The sequence below is a fragment of the Salmo salar genome, chromosome ssa13 (genome assembly GCF_905237065.1).
Source record: "Salmo salar chromosome ssa13, Ssal_v3.1, whole genome shotgun sequence".
Classification (NCBI taxonomy): domain Eukaryota; kingdom Metazoa; phylum Chordata; class Actinopteri; order Salmoniformes; family Salmonidae; genus Salmo; species Salmo salar.
The window spans coordinates 79,872,503-79,891,647 of NC_059454.1; the positions used below are offsets into that span (position 1 = coordinate 79,872,503).

The following is a 19,145-nucleotide window of genomic DNA, read 5'->3' on the forward strand; positions in this document are numbered from 1 at the left end:
AATTTGCCCGTCTGGCTAAATGCCTTGTTATATATACCAAATTGCTCTCTCAGAATATCATAATGGACCTGCAAAAAAAGTGGGTCAGTGCTTTGGTGGCCTATACAGGGTTATGGCCAGCACTGGTGGCTGACATTACAGCTGAGAGCATTAGTAAAAAATAGAGGATGTCCCCCCACCCTTTTCTGATAGAGTGTGAAAAGCTGTAGTCAATAAGAGCGGCAATACAGTCTGATGACAACCATGTTTCAGTGAGAAACATGCAATCAACTGCGCTGAGTAATGAGGTCATTCACAAGAAAGGTTTTACTTGTGATTGCTCTAACATTTAAAAGTGCCATATTCAATGAGTGTGGGCCACTCCGCCGCCGGAACATCTGCTTCAAGGTAACCATTACAATAACAACCAAATTATGAACGGTACAACCATGTTTTCTGTCTCCAATCTATCAGAATGGTAGGAGATGACAGTTTGTATAAACTCACTAGAAGGCGGAGTTAAAGGAACATACATTAGGTTACTCACAATCACCATAGTGCCATTTCTACCGGAATTGATATGCTTTCCATGTCCTCTGTTGCTTTTTCTGACAGGGAGAACTGGAGCACTACCAGACCTGTCTGTCAGTCTCTAAAAACAGTTTGCGATGTTGCTGGAAATAATAATGGAACCCCTTGCGGTTAGGGTAAATCCAGTCTCTTTTAAAAAGTACTGGTTGCTCCCACAGTAAATTAAAGTTGTCACAAAAAGAGACATTCCTGTCGTTGCAACCCTGATTCAAGACGAGACCAGAAAAATACAAGTCCAATTCAAGACCATGATTGTAATTTTGTCAAATTGCCACCATAATAACAGTTCAAAATGTCCAGTATTTCTGTGTTCATATTTCAGAAGAACATTTGGATTCATATGGACATTCAGAATGGTGAAGAAAATGCATGCTGAAGGCAAATAGAGCAACATTACAAGTTATTACTAACCCAAACACAGTGGGGAACAATTTGGGGCTTCTACGCTCTGAGAGAAAAGCTAAGGATTTATAAAATAATACAAATAGTAATAATTATATTATAATTTTCAATTATGTTCTGATTTAATCGCTCCCGTGTTTGTTAGAAAGGAAAGGGTTAACACTGAAGAGAAAAAAATATCCAATCAGGATTTTTCTTTGGTGGTCTCTGGGGAGATAAATCTAGCTATCTAAGTCAGCCATTGGCTAGGCCAGCAGACGCATCTGCCATTCAACTGTATTAGGGCAAAATGTTGGAGTGACAGTGGAATCAACCAATCACATTGACTTGTAATGGGTGAGACCGTTTTTACAAAAACGTATGGAAACTTCTGCGTTCTCAAAGGCCAATAGGCCACTGTGCAATAGCGAGCAGTAGTTTTCACACGGTCTAGCTAGCTAGCTTTTGTTGTAGACTAGTTTGTAGCGGCTGCAGCAGGTTTTGTCGAGGATGTTGTAGTAAGATGTCCCTTGGGGGTATCCGTACCTATGTATGACATGCGCAGACTAGGCTAGTAACATGCTGAAGCTAGAACGTCATTGTCGTGCCTCCTTATTTTAGATAATACTACATGGTGTCAGACGTGGTTTTAATAATCACATAAACGTGAAGGACATACCAAGTAAATCATACATTGAGGCTGTTTCAAAACAGGGAGGGCAGTGTTGGAGATAAACAGCGCAGATCATTATTGTGCTAGCTAACGAGCAGGGACTAAGTTACTGTTAAGCAACATGTTGCAAGAGGAAGAAACTGGCGGGATTTCAGGGTTTGCGACTCCAAGTTCAACTGGCTCTGGCGCAAACACGGACAGGCCAGTGGCTAGTGCTGACGGATTTCACATTAGTCCCTCTGGGATAATTTTGATTATATGGACATTCAAAACTGGCCGCAATGGATCGGGCGCTTTGAAAGGTACAGAGTAGCATCAGGCTTAAACGTGAAAAATTTGCTATTTCAAGTTAATACACTGATCTACTCTATGGGTGATGAAGCCGGGGATATATTAAATGCTTCACCGTTGACTGAGGAAGAAAAACTTAACTACAGTGCCATTAAAAACGGTTCTGAAATGAATTTAGTAGGGAGACAACATTATATTTGAGAGAGCTAGGTTTAATGTGCGCAAACAGGAGCAGGGTGAAACATCCGACAGTTTTATTACAGCTGTTCACAAGCTAGCAGAACATTGTCTGCACTCAGAGAAGAGCTGATCTGAGATCGGATTGTAATGGGAATAAGAAATATATCACTTTCTTAAAAGTTAGTTGGATTCCTAGTTTATCCTGTCCAAAGCTGTAAACCAGGTTAGGCAGAGTGAGACAGTATAAAGACAGCAGATGATGCTGCACGGCAGCAGCTCCTTGCAGAGTGAAGAGAGTGAGGAAATAAATGCCATACCTTGCTAAAAAAATGGAGGGGAACACAGAACAGAGACAGACTTGGAGAAAACAATCACAGACAGCACCAGTAGCTAGTTAAAGTGTTTACGCAAATGTGGGAAATTCCCTTTCCACAGCTGGAAAGATTGCCCAGCAAAGTATATGGAATGCAGGCAATGTCACAGGAGAGGACACTTTTCAGTTTGTCGATTAAAGCAAATGCATGAGGTCTCAGAGGAGATACAGCAGGACAGCATCTTTCTGGGAGAAGTAAGGGAAAACAATGCTGGCTGGCACTCAGACATTAAACTCAATGAGGAGGTTGTGTCATTTAAACTAGACACAGGGGCAGCAGTGACAGCAATCCCAACTAGGCTGTATAGCTATAGTCGAGATGGCCCTTTGCTCTCTACAAACAAAACACTTCTACGGGCCCAGTAATAAGATATTACCAGTGGTAGGGCAGTTGGTGATTAAAATGGAGAGTAAAGACAAAAGTACCATCCAGCCTGTCTTTGTCATTGACTCTCCGGCCAGACCGTTGCTGAGGCTGCCAGCAATTGAAGCATTGCAACTCATTGAGAGAATGAGCGAACTGGAGGACCCAGGTGAGGTATTCAAAAATAAATTCCCCAAAGTGTTTTCTGGCCTAGGAAGGATAGAAGGTGACTACAAAATAAGCCTGAAAGAGGATGCAGCCCCCTATGCCCACCACCCCCTGCCGTCTGCCTATCCCTTTATTGGCCAGAGTAAAGGAAGAGTTGGGGAGGACGGAAGAAATTGTGGCGGTGTCTAAAATAGAGAGTCCCACAGACTGGTGTGCAGGGATGATGGTGGTCCCAAATGCCAATGGGGACATAAGGATCTGTGTGGACATGACTACGTTGAATGAGGCACTCTGCAGAGAGAGACACATCTTACCATCAGTGGAGCAGTCACAGTTGGATGGTTCACAAGTCTTCACATAGCTGGCAGATACCGCTGTCACCAGAGAGTAGGGCGCTCACAACGTTTATAACACCGCTTGGCCGCTACTGTTTTAATGTTTTTCCATTTGGAATCGCTTCCGGTCCTGAGCATTTCCAAAGATGCATGTCCCAGCTGTTGGATGGTCTGAGTGGTGTCATAGTCCACGCGGATGACATGCTCGTGTGTGGATGGGACAGAGCAGAACATGATGTAAGGCTCACAGCAGTTCTGACCCGACTCCAGGAGACTGGCCTGACACTCAATGGAAAATGCACTTCTGCACAGTCAGAGGTCTTGTTCTTGGGACACAAAATCAGTGCAACTGGAATTTAGCCGGACCCGGAGAAGATCAGCGCCATCACAGATATACCCATCCCCCAGAACGTGGCTGAAGTCAGGACCTTCTTAGGCATGGCCACATGTGGGTAAGTTCCTCCCACAGTTTTCAGATACAACCAAACCCCTGTGAGTCTTACTAGCCAAAGAGAATGACTGGTCATGTGGTCACGTGCTACAGATGGCGTTTGACAAAATCAAAGGAGACCTGGCCTCACAGAGAGTGCTGGCCCAGTACCGTCCCCACGCTAAGACAAAAGGATCAGCAGATGCATCATCCTTTGGACTAGGGGCGGTCCTCACACAGATGCAGGACACCATGGAGTGGCGTCCAATAGCATACATTTCCCGAAACTTATCTGACACGGAACAAAGGTATGCACAAGGGGAGAAGGAGGCGTTGGCTGTCACATGGGCATGTGAAAGGCTCAGCCAATACCTTTTTGGCCTGCAGTTTACAGCAGAGACTGACCACAAACTACTGTTGGCTCTGTTAGCAACAAAAGCACTGGACGACTTGCCTCCCAGAGTTCTGCGCTTCCGCCTCAGATTACTGAGGTTCATCTACAAGATGGTGTATGTGCCAGGGAAGGCACTGATCACAGCAGATGCTCTCTCCAGGGCCCCAATTAAACGTCCATTATCAGAGGAGGAGCGATGTCTAGAGGGTGAGGTACAGGTGTCCATTAATGCAGTAAGAGACAGCCTACCTGCATCTCAGACCAAACTGCAGCAGATTGCATAGGAGCAACAACGAGACCCCATCTGCCGACAGATAGTGCAGCAGTGCGTAAAGGGATGGCCCAGGCAGGAGGAACTGCTGAAGCCCTATTGCGTGCACCAAAGTGACTTCCACTGTAATGGAGACCTTCTCATGAAAGGACAACGGATAGTTATCCCAGAGACTCTACAACCAGAAATGCTAGACAGAGTGCATGATGGACACATGGGGATAACCAAATCACACTGGGCCCCATAACCAAATCAACAGTCAGTGTGGTGGCTTGGTCTGAGTACTCAGATTGCCAAGCTGGTGGCCCAGTGTGAGGTCTGTACAAAATGTCAACCTTGTCATCCGGAGCCAATGATGGCAACAGAGCTGCCAAAACGGCCATGGCAAAAGGTAGGGGCAGATATGTTCTATTGGAAAAATAACACTTATCTGCTAGTGGTAGATTACTATTCAAGATACATTGAAATAGCAAAGACACCCATAACCACATCAGCTTGTGTTATCAATGGATTAAAGTACATTTTTTCCAGGCAAGGGGTTGCTGAGGTCCTGGTTACAGATAACGCTCCCCAGTTCTCTGCGAGCTCCTTTTCTGCTTTTGCCGCAGAATGTGACTTCACATATGTGACCAGTAGCCCCTACCATGCACATAGTAACAGTGAGGCAGAGAGAGCTGTGAAAACAGTCAAGGGACTGCTGAAAAAGAACAAGGATCCATACAGGGCTCTGTTAGCTTACAGAGTTACACCACTGCATCATGAGCTGCCTGTTGAGCTCCTGTTGGGCAGGAGGCTGCGCTCCCCATTGCCTTTCTCGCCGGCTCAGCTTAAACCCCAATAGCCTAACAGGAAGGACTAAGCTGAGAGCGACAAACGACTGAAACAAAACCAAACTGGAGACTTTAATCGGAGACACCGTGCTACGGAGAGACCAGAGCTGGCAGAAGGTCAACGTGTGTGGATTACAAACTCAAAGACACCAGCAATAGTGCTGAGAAAAGCGGATGCCCCACGCTCCTATGTGGTGGACACAGGCTCAGAGGAGGTACGGAGAAACAAAACACACCTCAGAGCTCTTCCAGATCTACCAGCCACACAGACAGAGGCCACAGACAACGCACAAAAAGAGGGGGAAGGAGAGAGAATGCTCCCAGAGCCACAAGCTCGCCCAAAAAGGGATGTGAAGCCACCAGGGTGGCTGAAAGACTATGTTATGCGAAGAGAATACATACTGTTGGGGACCATACCCAGCAAAAAGAGACTGTACCTAAGTTCATACTGTGTAATTGAATGCTTTCATACTATTTCAGGATGTGAAGTAGCATGCTAGAGAATAATACTGGTTTCCAAATTGCATTTCAGTTATGCTTCAGTGGTTATTTGCTAGGGACTCTTTTTGGAAGATGCTAGCTAGCTAACGAAGAACAACAAAGAATATCTAGTTAACAGAAGAAAAGAAAGAGAAAATCAGGACAGAAGAAAAAGGATATCAAAGTGAAACAGTTCTCTAAAGACACAGGAGACAATAATACAAGAAACAACACTTCTGTAGCTTGTCAACTATGTGTCTGTCTATCCCTGTTCTCTCCTCTCTGCACAGGCCATACAAACGCTTCACACCGCGTGGCCGCTGCCACTCTAACCTGGTGGTCCCAGCGCGCACGACCCACGTGGAGTTCCAGGTCTCCGGCAGCCTCTGGAACTGCCGGTCTGCAGCCAACAAGGCTGAGTTCATCTCAGCCTATGCTACCCTCCAGTCCCTAGACTTCCTGGCGCTGACGGAAACATGGATTACCACAGATAACACTGCTACTCCTACTGCTCTCTCTTCGTCTGCCCACGTGTTCTCGCATACCCCTAGAGCATCGAGCCAGCGGGGTGGTGGCACTGGAATCCTCATCTCTCCCAAGTGGACATTCTCTCTTTCTCCCCTGACCCATCTGTCTATCTCCTCATTTGAATTCCATGCTGTCACAGTTACCAGCCCTTTCAAGCTTAACATCCTTATCATTTATCGCCCTCCAGGTTCCCTTGGAGAGTTCATCAATGAGCTTGACGCCTTGATAAGTTCCTTTCCTGAAGATGGCTCACCTCTCACAGTTCTGGGTGACTTTAACCTCCCCACGTCTACCTTTGACTCATTCCCTCTCTGCCTCCTTCTTTCCACTCCTCTCCTCTTTTGACCTCACCCTCTCACCTTCCCCCCCTACTCACAAGGCAGGCAATACGCTTGACCTCATCTTTACTAGATGCTGTTCTTCCACTAATCTCATTGCAACTCCCCTCCAAATCTCCGACCACTACCTTGTATCCTTTTCCCTCTTGCTCTCATCCAACACTTCTCACTCTGCCCCTACTCGGATGGTATTGTGCCGTCCCAACCTTCGCTCTCTCTCTCCCGCTACTCTCTCCTCTTCCATCCTATCATCTCTTCCCTCTGCTCAAACCTTCTCCAACCTATCTCCTGATTCTGCCTCCTCAACCCTCCTCTCCTCCCTTTCTGCATCCTTTGACTTTTCTCTGTCCCCTATCCTCCAGGCCGGCTCGGTCCTCCCCTCCTGCTCCGTGGCTCGACGACTCACTACGAGCTCACAGAACAAGGCTCCGGGCAGCCGAGCGGAAATGGAGGAAAACTCGCCTCCCCTGCGGACCTGGCATCCTTTCACTCACTCCTCTCTACATTCTCCTCTTCTGTCTCTGCTGCTAAAGCCACTTTCTACCACTCTAAATTCCAAGCATCTGCCTCTAACCCTAGGAAGCTCTTTGCTACCTTCTCCTCCCTCCTGAATCCTCCTCCCCCCCCCCCTCCTCCCTCTCTGCGGATGACTTCGTCAACCATTTTGAAAAGAAGGTTGACGATATCCGATCCTCGTTTGCTAAGTCAAACGACACCGCTGGTCCTGCTCACACTGCCCTACCCTGTGCTTTGACCTCTTTCTCCCCTCTCTCTCCAGATGAAATCTCGCATCTTGTGACGGCCGGCCGCCCAACAACCTGCCCACTTGACCCTATCCCCTCCTCTCTTCTCCAGACCATTTCCGGAGACCTTCTCCCCTTCCTCACCTCGCTCATCAACTCATCCTTGACTGCTGGCTACGTCCCTTCCGTCTTCAAGAGAGCGAGACTTGCACCCCTTCTGAAAAAAACCTACACTCGATCCCTCCGATGTCAACAACTACAGACCAGTATCCCTTCTTTCTTTTCTCTCCAAAACTCTTGAACGTGCCGTCCTTGGCCAGCTCTCCTGCTATCTCTCTCAGAATGACCTTCTTGATCCTAATCAGTCAGGTTTCAAGACTGGGCATTCAACTGAGACTGCTCTTCTCTGTGTCACGGAGGCTCTCCGCACTGCTAAAGCTAACTCTCTCTCCTCTGCTCTCATCCTTCTAGACCTATCTGCTGCCTTTGATACTGTGAACCATCAGATCCTCCTCTCCACCCTCTCCGAGTTGGGCATCTCCGGCGCGGCCCACGCTTGGATTGCGTCCTACCTGACAGGTCGCTCCTACCAGGTGGCGTGGCGAGAATCTGTCTCCGCACCATGCGCTCTCACCACTGGTGTCCCCCAGGGCTCTGTTCTAGGCCCTCTCCTATTCTCGCTATACACCAAGTCACTTGGCTCTGTCATATCCTCACATGGTCTCTCCTATCATTGCTATGCAGACGACACACAATTAATCTTCTCCTTTCCCCCTTCTGATAACCAGGCGGCGAATCGCATCTCTGTATGTCTGTCAGACATATCAGTGTGGATGACGGATCACCAGCTCAAGCTGAACCTCGGCAAGACGGAGCTGCTCTTCCTCCCGGGGAAGGACTGCCCGTTCCATGATCTCGCCATCACGGTTGACAACTCCCTTGTGTCCTCCTCCCAGAGTGCTAAGAACCTTGGCGTGATCCTGGACAACACCCTGTCGTTCTCCACTAACATCAAGGCGGTGACCCGATCCTGTAGGTTCATGCTCTACAACATTCGCAGAGTACGACCCTGCCTCACACAGGAAGCGGCGCAGGTCCTAATCCAGGCACTTGTCATCTCCCGTCTGGATTACTGCAACTCGCTGTTGGCTGGGCTCCCTGCCTGTGCCATTAAACCCCTACAACTCATCCAGAACGCCGCAGCCCGTCTGGTGTTCAACCTTCCCAAGTTCTCTCACGTCACCCCGCTCCTCCGCTCTCTCCACTGGCTTCCAGTTGAAGCTCGCATCCGCTACAAGACCATGGTGATTGCCTACGGAGCTGTGAGGGGAACGGCACCTCCGTACCTTCAGGCTCTGATCAGGCCCTACACCCAAACAAGGGCACTGCGTTCATCCACCACTGGCCTGCTGGCCCCCCTACCTCTGAGGAAGCACAGTTCCCGCTCAGCCCAGTCAAAACTGTTCGCTGCTCTGGCACCCCAATGGTGGAACAAGCTCCCTCACGACGCCAGGACAGCGGAGTCAATCACCACCTTCCGGAGACACCTGAAACCCCACCTCTTTAAGGAATACCTAGGATAGGATAAAGTAATCCTTCTAACCCCCCCCCTTAAAAGATTTAGATGCACTATTGTAAAGTGGTTGTTCCACTGGATATCATAAGGTGAATGCACCATTTTGTAAGTCGCTCTGGATAAGAGCGTCTGCTAAATGACTTAAATGTAAATGTAAATGTTATGCATGTTGAGTTCTTGTTCATTGGAGAGGGGAAGATGTAGTAGGATGTCCCTTGGGGGTTTCCGTACCTATGTATGACATGCGCAGACTAGGCTAGTAAACATGCTGAAGCTAGAACCTCATTGTCGTGCCTCCTTATTTTAGATAATACCACAGATGTTGTTGCTAATTTGTTAGCTTTTCAAGAATAACTTTCAAATGATCATCATCTCGTGAGTGGAACTGTGTTTTTTATTGCAGTGCGCATGCTGTTGTATTTAAACTTTAGGTTACTTTGTGTGCTAAACGTTTAATGTTTTTTTGCAATGGGAAGTAATAGTTGTACATTTCGATAAGGAAATGCTTAGCCTAATGGTTGTGTTTTTGTATTCTTATGATTGGGACCTACTGGCTTATTTTGTCCAAGTGAATGGACTGCTTATCCTTTAATTAACATCATTCTGTGTGTGACTGCTGTCTTTCCATCGGCCCTATGCAGTGGTGTAGTGGTGCCTGGAGAAGTGGGTCCTGTGGGAAGGAAAGGCGCCCTGTGTGAAAAATCCTATGTTTTCCTAGAGACTTTTCAGATGTCATTCTCAAAACCACAACAACAACAAAAAGTTCTAAGTTCACAACAATCCTTAAACCACATCAGAAGACCATGTTTGAGATCTGGGAAAAATTGAAAAACTATATTTTTGGAGGGTGTAGGTGCCCTTTAATTCAAATGAGCAATACAAATGCTCTCACCATTTTTGGGAAAGCCATGAAATATTTATGCAAACAGTGTATGATTACTAAATTGCGCATCGCAAATAGCCTACTAACCAACACTACGGACCAAACATTTTCAATATCTGTTTTGCATACCCATTGTTGCCTTAGTTATCATTTACTGGTAGATATGTTAATGGTCTCCTACTTAAAAACTCTACACCCCCAAGGGCTTAATGAGGAATAGGACCTTGTATGTTTCTTGTAGTGTTGTCTACTCACACTAGGAGTCCCTCCCCATCCCCAAACTGTTGTCTCTTCCCAATTATATGTGACATATGAATGGTCCATTTTTGAAACTCTTCTATATATCCCTTGTTAATATGCATTGACTCCCTATTTTCCAGTCTCTAATTAACTATCTGCTTGCAACGGTTGTGCCTGTTACGCACAGCAGGTGTTTTAAGCACAGTACCTGTCAAAAGTTTGGACACACCTACTCATTCCAGTTGTTCTTTATTTTTTACTATTTTCTACATTGTAGAAGAATAGTGAAGACATCAAACCTATTAAATAACACATATGGAATCATGTAGTAACCAAAAAGGTGTTGGAGAGTGATGGAGTGCTGCATCAGATGTGCTGGCCTCCACAATCACCCAACCTCAACCCAATTGATATGGTTTGGGCTGAGTTGGACAGCAAAGTGAAGGAAAAGCAGCCAACAAGTGCTCAGCATATGTGGGAACTCCTTCAAGACTGTTGGAAAAGAATTCTAGGTGAAGCTGGTTGAGAGAATGCCAAGAGTGTGGAATGCTTTTATCAAGGCATTGATACTTTGATGAATATAAAATAGATTTTGATTTGTTGAACACTTTGTTGGTTACTACATGATTCCATATGTGTTATTTCATTGTTTTGATGTATTTACTATAATTCTACAATGTAGAAATAAAGAAAAAGTTTGTAATGAGTAGGTGTGTCCAAACTTTTGACTGGTACTGTATGTGTTGTTAATATGTTTGTACAGCGCTGATGACGGCATAAGTATGGCCTGTTTCTTTTTATTAGCACCTTGCACTTCCACTTTTTGTATTATTTTGAGCATGGATTGAATGAATTATATTATTTTTGCATCTCAGCCTCCCTGGGTTATTCCTCTTCATGGTTTTGAGTGTGACTACTTTTTTAAATCTACAGATATAAGCTGAAACATCTTTCCTACCTACCAGCTATCGATGCCATTCTTCTGTGAGCTGCTCCATGAGACAACCAGTTGAGAGCTGGACGCTTTTGCTGCCTGCAGATGATATTCCACTGAAACTAGGCTATGTGTGCTGTGCGCATGTTTATATACACTATATATACACAAGTGTGTGGACACCCCTTCAAATTAGTGTACTCTCTGACCTATGTGAGTGCGCTGATATTAGGGTTGCTGTCCTTTCAGTATCAAAGCCTGTCACATACTGAAGGCCCAATAGGCTCGACACTGCACAAACATGTCTATAATAAATAAAGACTGTTACAATTTCCCCCGGTCTCCGCGTAGTAATAATGAGCGTGCAAATTTCAAACACATTTCCCCACTCTTCCCTACCAGTGAGTCAAGGAAATAATGACAAAGTTTGAGGATATTTTTCAAAGATAATAGTAATGTTACAAGTAAAATAGAAATCCCAGGTTTCAATAGGCGATAACATAGGCTATTGATGTTTCAAGAAAGGAGTGTATATATTTGGCCTGGTGAAGTGGTTTTATGTGCTGACTTAATGGAAGCGGATAATTCTGAGTTTTTTTACTTTGCTGGTCTCTGGAAGAAATTACACGAGTCCTCACTGTCCAAGACGTAGTCAAGACCAAGTAAAAATGTATCCGACACCGAGACAAGACCGAGACACTCAATATGTGGTGTGTCTGCCGAACCCCTTCGGTAGCACGGGAGAGGGCCAGAGATAATTATTATCTTCCCTGTGCTAGCGAGGGTGTTTAAAAAAATGTTGTAGTTCTCCCTCAGATCGCCTAAAATGAAGGTTGTTAAAACCTACGGTGAGTGACGATGGTGTCAATATTGGATTAGTTGGCCAGAACCGTGGGCAGGAGGGAGTTGATGTCATGGACACGGGCTCCTGGGTGACAGTGGACCTTGGTCGGTCAACAGATCGTAGGCAGGACAAAATCTCACCATCGAGCTGCCAACAATGATGGTGGTCGTGATGGAATCCGATGGGGAAGCGACCTGCTGAACTTCAGTTGCTGTGGGGGACGGTCCCACTGGGCTGCCACCTGCTGGGACAAAACTGCACATTTTAGAGTGGCCTTTTATTGTCCCCAGCACAAGGTGCACCTGTGTAATGATCATGCCGTTTAATTAGCTTCTTGATATGCCATACCTGTCAAGTGTATGGATTATTTTAGCAAAAGAAAAATGCTCACAAACAGGGATGTAAATAATATTGTGCACAAAATTCGATAGAAATAAGCTTTTTGTATACATGCAACATTTCTGGGATCTTTTATTTCAACTCATGAAACATGGGACCTACACTTTATATGTTGTGTTTATATTTTTGTTTCTTGTACATTTGATGTATGGACACATAGGCCAAGTATGTGTTGATTTGGCTTGATTGATGTGAAAATATTTACACGTTTGTTGTAAATATGTTTGGCCTTGACCCATGTAATATGATTGTGTTCTAAACTTCAGTTGACAAAATTTATAAAATAAATGTTCTATCACCATTCAGTTAATTAGCCAATTAGGCAATCAAATGCTTAGGACACACAAAAAACACTCCTCACCAATTACTCTCCACTACTGTACTTGAGTGAATTGTCACCAGCAGGTCACGCGATAGATACATACATGCAGAAACATTCACTTCATCATATTTGGAGGAAGTCTCTTTCCACAAGAAAGCACAGCCACAAAGTCAAAATAGCCTTTTGGTCCTAATTTAAGATTAGGCATACGGTTAGCAGTGTGGATAAGGTTAGAGTTAAGGTTCGGTTTTAAATCACATTTGAAGAATATACATACAGATTTTGTCAAATTAACGTAACAATTACATTTTGGGGGAATTTTAGCTAACCCTAACCCTTTTCCTAACTTCAACCTAATTATCCTAACCTGCTACATTAATACTCCTAACCTGCTGTGAAAGGTCAAATCTGGCGTTTGTCGTAAAAATGCATGAAAACAAAAGGATACTTTTTGGTGTTGATTTAAGGTTAGGCATATGATTGGCAGTGTGGTTAGGTTCAAAATAAAAATGTAAGAAGATAAATCGGGCTCCCGCGTGGTGCAGCGACCTAAGACACTGCATATCAGTGCAAGAGGCGTCACTACAGTCCCTGTTTCGAATCGAGGCTGTATCACATCCAGCCGTGATTGGGAGTCCCATAGGGCGGCGCACAATTGGCCCAGCGTCGTTAGGGTTTGGCCGGGGTAGGCCGTCATTGTAAATAAGAATTTGTTCTAAAGTGACTTGCACAGTTAAATAAAGGTTACATTTAAAAAATATATACATTGTAGGAATAGGCGGGGTTTATGACTTTGTGTTTGTGCTAACTAGTGACGACACCTGAGCGGAGTCCCCATATTAGTTTTTTCAGTAGAAACGGAAGTTAGGTTGAAAACCGGAAACATCCGCTTTGTCTCGACCCCGCGTAGAGTGCCCTTTGACAGACGGATGATAGCTTCCTGAGCAAGTCCTACTTTGTTTATGTCACGTAGCTAGCTAGCTTGCTTGCTAACTGACGGCTAGAAAAGTGCTTTGTTTTCTTATTGAACGGATTACTGCACTGATACATACATTTCTGGCGTAGAAGGTTAATCTAGATTTACATGATCCGGGGTTGTTTGGTACGAACGCCTCTGGTGCCGTTAGGAGAATGAACTCCATCACCGGTCGGGATCACACTGTACCCGCCTCCTCTGTCAACTCTGGAGCCTCATCTTCTCGAGGCTTGCACGTTGAACTCACATCTCAGCAGGTAAGGACAAGGACCCTCAGCTCGGTGGAATGTTGACTATGATTGACTCTCATTCTGTAATTATGCTTTGTGTCACATGTCATAACTGCAAGATGAATAGAGCAGGCCTATTACAGCTCTCTTGGGTAGCGAGACAGTTATACATCGTCTATAATAGCTAGTTAGATACCTGTGCAAATGTTAGATATCATTGTTAGACATTTAGTTTGCAAGTAACAGACGAATATGCTAACTAGCCAGCTTAGTTAGCCCTAGCCTTGTCGCAAACACTGCTGGAAGCCTGGGGAAGTTCCATGGCAGAAATCATCTAAAGAGGGGTTGGAAGTCGGTGCAAATCAGTGACACGTCAAACCAATCAAATGCCTCGTTATGGCGGGGATTTTCTTTCAAAAACAATCATTTCTAAGTGACACCAAACTTTGTGTGTGTGTGTGTGTGTGTGTGTGTGTGTGTGTGTGTGTGTGTGTGTGTGTGTAAGGGTTGAATGTGTGGGTAATCAGTGCAAATCATTTCAAAATTGCATATAGTCTTTAAGGTTCATGTTTTCAAATCTGGAATTATTGAAGTTGCCTTTACTGGCTGCTGAGATATACAGTACTTCCTGCTTATTGTCATATTTTTAAACAACATCCTACATTGCTACTTTGGGAAGAAACCGTCTTTATGAATGACTTGACAGGTGTCCCGCCACAGGTCTGCCAGAACATTGAGCAGTATTGTTGGGAGGTAGCTAGCTGTGCTGGAAAACACCCAGTGTCAAGGACTCATTAACTCAGAATATGAGGAGAATATGGCTTGTGAATCTCTTCTCATTGCAGGCTTGTTAAAGTTTCACAAGATTCATAAGTGACTGCGGAAAGTAGGCCTTGTTAGATAATTACTGTTAACCAGGCCTCTCACCTAATGAGCAGAGACTGACACCGGACAGCCATGGATGTTGAAAGTAGTTGAAATTTGACTTCTGTTTCATAAGTTTGGACTGTACAGCACAGTATAGATCAGTAGGGTAGAGTACAGTATAATGTACTCTATTGTTCTGTACTGAACTATACTCTGTACTGTACTCTACTATATTGTGCTCTGCTCTACTGTACTGTGCTGTACTGTGATTTGGTCTATGATTGGTACAGATGTGGTCCGGACCAACGACATTTGGTCTTGTTTGGGGGCAGAGCTCATTAGAATAATAGCCAGTATTATTTTAGTTATGACTTTTCAAGCATGTAAAGTAGATTTTGGTGGAAAAGGACAAAGAAGCATATGATATACCTGGTTGTATTGATAGCATGCAATTTGGCGGAGGCCTATATGATCAACTACTCTCCTTTACTAGATAAGATTGAATCTGATGTTCAGAGATGGAAAACCTTCCTTATTTCTATGTTAGGAGGGTCAACATAATCAAAATGAATATATTACCATGGTTGATGTATTTATTCCAAGTTTTACCAGTTTCAATTCCATTCAACTTCTTTAAGAATAAATGACCTACTCTCCAACTTTATTTGGAATGGAAAGCCTTTAAGAGTCAAATTGAATGTTTTACACTTACCTTATGAAGCTGGACAATAACCACACCGTTAAGTCCTGGTTCCAAAGTGGCATCATTCATTTTTAGCATATGTATTATAATGGCTCTCTACTGTCATTAAATTAATTACAAGAAAAATGTGGGTTATCCAAAACCATTTTCTTTAAATTCTTACAACTCAGAAATCTTATTCAATCGCTTCAATAGAATCTGGATGAATCTAAAGCTTCTAGCTTTGATTTAATTTCTACCTAATAGCACAGAACTTTTATAAGGAAAAAATGGGAAACAGATCTCTAAGAAAATGTATGAGACTAATATTCACAGATATGTAAAAATTAGAGGTCGACCGATTATGATTTTTCAATACCGATACCGATTATTGGAGGACCAAAAGAAGTCGCTGCCGATTTTTAAATGTTTTTATTTTTATTTGTAATAATGACAATTACAACAATACTGAATGAACACTTATTTTAACTTAATATAATACATCAATAAAATTGATTTAGCCTCAAATAAATAATGAAACACATTCATTTTGGTTTAAATAAGGCAAAAACAAAGTGTTGGAGAAGAAAGTAAAAGTGCAATATGTGCCATGTAAAAAAGCTAACGTTTAAGTTCCTTGCTCAGAACATGAGAACATATGAAAGCTGGTGGTTCCTTTTAACATGAGTCTTCAATATTCCCAGGTAAGAAGTTTTAGGTTGTAGTTATTATAGGAATTATAGGACTATTTATCTCTATACGATTTGTATTTCATATACCTTTGACTATTGGATGTTCTTATAGGCACTTTAGTATTGCCAGTGTATCAGTATAGCTTCCGTCCCTCTCCTCGCTCCTACCTGGGCTCGAACCAGGAACACATCGACAACAGCCACCCTCGAAGCAGCGTTACCCATGCAGAGCAAGGGGAACAACTACTCCAAGTCTCAGAGCGAGTGACATTTGAAACGCTATTAGCGTGCACCCGCTAACTAGCTAGCCATTTCACATCGGTTACACCAGCCTAATCTTGGGAGTTGGCAGGCTTGAAGTCATAAACAGCGCAATGCATTGCGAAGGGCTGCTGGCAAACGCATGAAAGTGCTGTTTGAATGAACGCTTACGAGCCTGCTGCTGCCTACAACCGCTCAGTCAGACTGCTCTATCAAATATCAAATCATAGACTTAATTATAACATAATAACACACAGAAATATGAGCCTTAGGTCATTAAGATGGTCGAATCCGGAAACTATCATCTCGAAAACAAAACGTTTTTCTTGTCAGTGAAATACGGAACCGTTCCATATTTTATCTAACGGGTGGCATCCCTAAGTCTTAATATTCCTGTTACATTGCACAACCTTCAATGTTATGTCATAATTATGTAAAATTCTCGCAAATTAGTTCGCAACGAGCCAGGCGGCCCAAACTGTTGCATATACCCTGACTCTGCGTGCAATGAACGCAAAATGACACAATTTCACCTGGTTAATATTGCCTGCTAACCTGGATTTCTTTTAGCTAAATATGCATGTTTAAAAATATATACTTCTGTGTATTGATTTTAAGAAAGGCATTGATGTTTATGGTTAGATACAGTCGTGCAACGATTGTGCTTTTTTTGCAAATGCGCTTTTGTTAAATCATCCCCCGTTTGGCGAAGTTAGCTGTCTTTGTTAGGAAGAAATAGTCTTAACAGTTCGCAACGAGCCAGGCGGCCCAAACTGCTGCATATACCCTGACTCTGTTTGCAAGAGAAGTGACACATTTTCCCTAGTTAAAAGAAATTCATGTTAGCAGGCAATATTAACTAAATATGCAGGTTTAAAAATATATACTTGTGTATTGATTTTAAGAAAGGCATTGATGTTTATGATTGGAGCAATGTATAAAGTGCCTAAGCGATTATATGCAACGCAGGACAGGCTAGATAAACTAGTAATATCATCAACCATGTGTAGTTAACTAGTGATTATGATTGATTGTTTTTTATAAGATAAGTTTAATGCTAGCTAGCAACTTAACTTGGCTTCTTACTGCATTCGTGTAACATGCAGGCTCCTCGTGGAGTGCAATGTAAAGCAGGTGGTTAGAGCGTTGGACTTGTTAACCGTAAGGTTGCAAGATTGAATCCCCGAGCTGACATGGTAAAAATCTGTCGTTCTGAACAAGGCAGTTAATCCACTGTTCCTAGGCCGTCATTGAAAATAAGAATATGTTCTTAATCTCACTTGCCTAGTTAAATAAAGGTACAAAAAATAAAAAATAGGCCAAATCGGTGTCCAAAAATACCAATTTCCGATTGTTATGAAAACTTGAAATCGGCCCTAATTAATCAGCCATTCCGATTAATCGGTCGAGCTCTAGTAAAAATGTTCATATTTTCTCCTACAACCTTAGACGTAAATTATTGCAATTCAAGATAATCCGTTGGATTTACTACACTCCTGCCAGAATGCATGTAATGCACCCAGAAATGTTGGAGAAAAGGAAACCTATTACATATGCTGTGGTCCTGTGACAAACTGACACCATTTTGGGATCATGTCTGTGCTATCATATTATTGTGTTTAGGAATTTCTATCTATCGCCACAATTTATGTCTGTTGGGAAATGTAAATATTGATGACCAATATCATTTTTTTTTTTTAACCTAGGTATAATTGCTGCAATTGTTTTTAGAGCTATCAATTGGAAAGCATCATAATCACCATCAATAACGAACTGGAGGACTGAACTATGTAGTTACATTTCTTTAGATTGTGTTTTATGAAATTTAAGCAACAAAAAAAAAGGACATGTTTGATCAAATCTGGAAACCTTACATTGACCATCTTGAGGAGTGTGACTTTTCCCAACAGACATAATCGTGTTTGAATTTTACATGTACATTATATGTGTATTGAAAGGGGAGGCTGCTGTGTGTTCATGTACAGGTGTGGGCATGTTGTAGTGTGTATCGGGTGTGGTGCTTGTGTTTATAGAAAAATATACAATACCAGTCAAAGGTTTGGACACGCGTACTCATTCAAGGGTTTTTCTTTATTTGTTTTACAATTTTTTTTTTATTTGTAGAATAATATTGAAGACATGAAAACTATGAAATAACACATGGAATCATATTGTAACCAAAAAAGTGTTAAACAAATCAAAATATATTTTATATTTGAGATTCTTCAAAGTAGCCGCCTTGATGACAGCTTGCACACTCTTGGCATTCTGTCAACCAGCTTCATGAGGTAGTCACCTGGAATGCATTTCAATTAATAGGTGTGCCTTGTTAAAAGTTAATTTGTGGAATTTCTTTCCTTAATGTGTTTGAGCAATCAGTTGTGTTGTGACAAGGTATGTATGGGTGGTATACATAGCCCTATTTGGTAAAAGACCATGTCCATATTATGGCAAGAACAGCTCAAATAAGCAAAGAGAAATGACAGTCCATCATTACTTTAAGACATGAAGGCCAGTCAAAGCAGAACATTTCAAGAACTTTGTAGGTTTCTTCAAGTGCAGTCGCAAAAACCATCAAGCGCTATGATGAAACTGGCTCTCATGAGGACAGCCACAGGAAAGGAAGACCCAGAGTTACCTCTGCTGCAGAGGGTAAGTTCATTAGTTACCAGCCTCAGAAATTGCAGACCAAATAAATGCTTCACAGAGTTCAAGTAACAGACACATCTCAACATCAACTGTTCAGAGGAGACCGCATGAATCAGGCCTTCATGGTCGAATTTCTGCAACAAAACTACTATTAAAGGTCACCAATAAAAGGAAGAGACTTGCTTGGGCCAAGAAACATGAACAATGAACATTAGACCGGTGGAAATCTGTCCTTTGGTCT

At 43.2% G+C, this 19,145-nt stretch overlaps 1 protein-coding gene and 1 long non-coding RNA gene across 4 annotated transcripts in view; both read left to right on the plus strand.

The window, feature by feature from the left end:
• Window positions 1-1,262: 1,262 nt before the first annotated feature.
• LOC123726080 (uncharacterized) lies at window positions 1,263-11,316 on the plus strand. The gene is made up of 2 exons (XR_006758353.1): window positions 1,263-1,926; window positions 10,982-11,316. It is a non-coding gene; the product is annotated as an uncharacterized lncRNA (long non-coding RNA).
• Window positions 11,317-13,355: 2,039 nt separating this feature from the next.
• The window catches only part of LOC106567946 (UV radiation resistance-associated protein), a 172,881-nt gene continuing 167,091 nt past the window's right edge, over window positions 13,356-19,145 (plus strand). Inside the window, exon 1 of one of the 3 annotated variants that reach the window (XM_014137860.2) lies at window positions 13,356-13,780. In XM_014137860.2, the coding sequence (XP_013993335.2) occupies window positions 13,679-13,780 (102 nt within the window). In that variant the 5' untranslated portion in view covers window positions 13,356-13,678. The remainder of the gene's footprint in view (window positions 13,781-19,145) is intronic. The other 2 variants (XM_045692235.1, XM_014137861.2) reach the window with 2 other exon arrangements.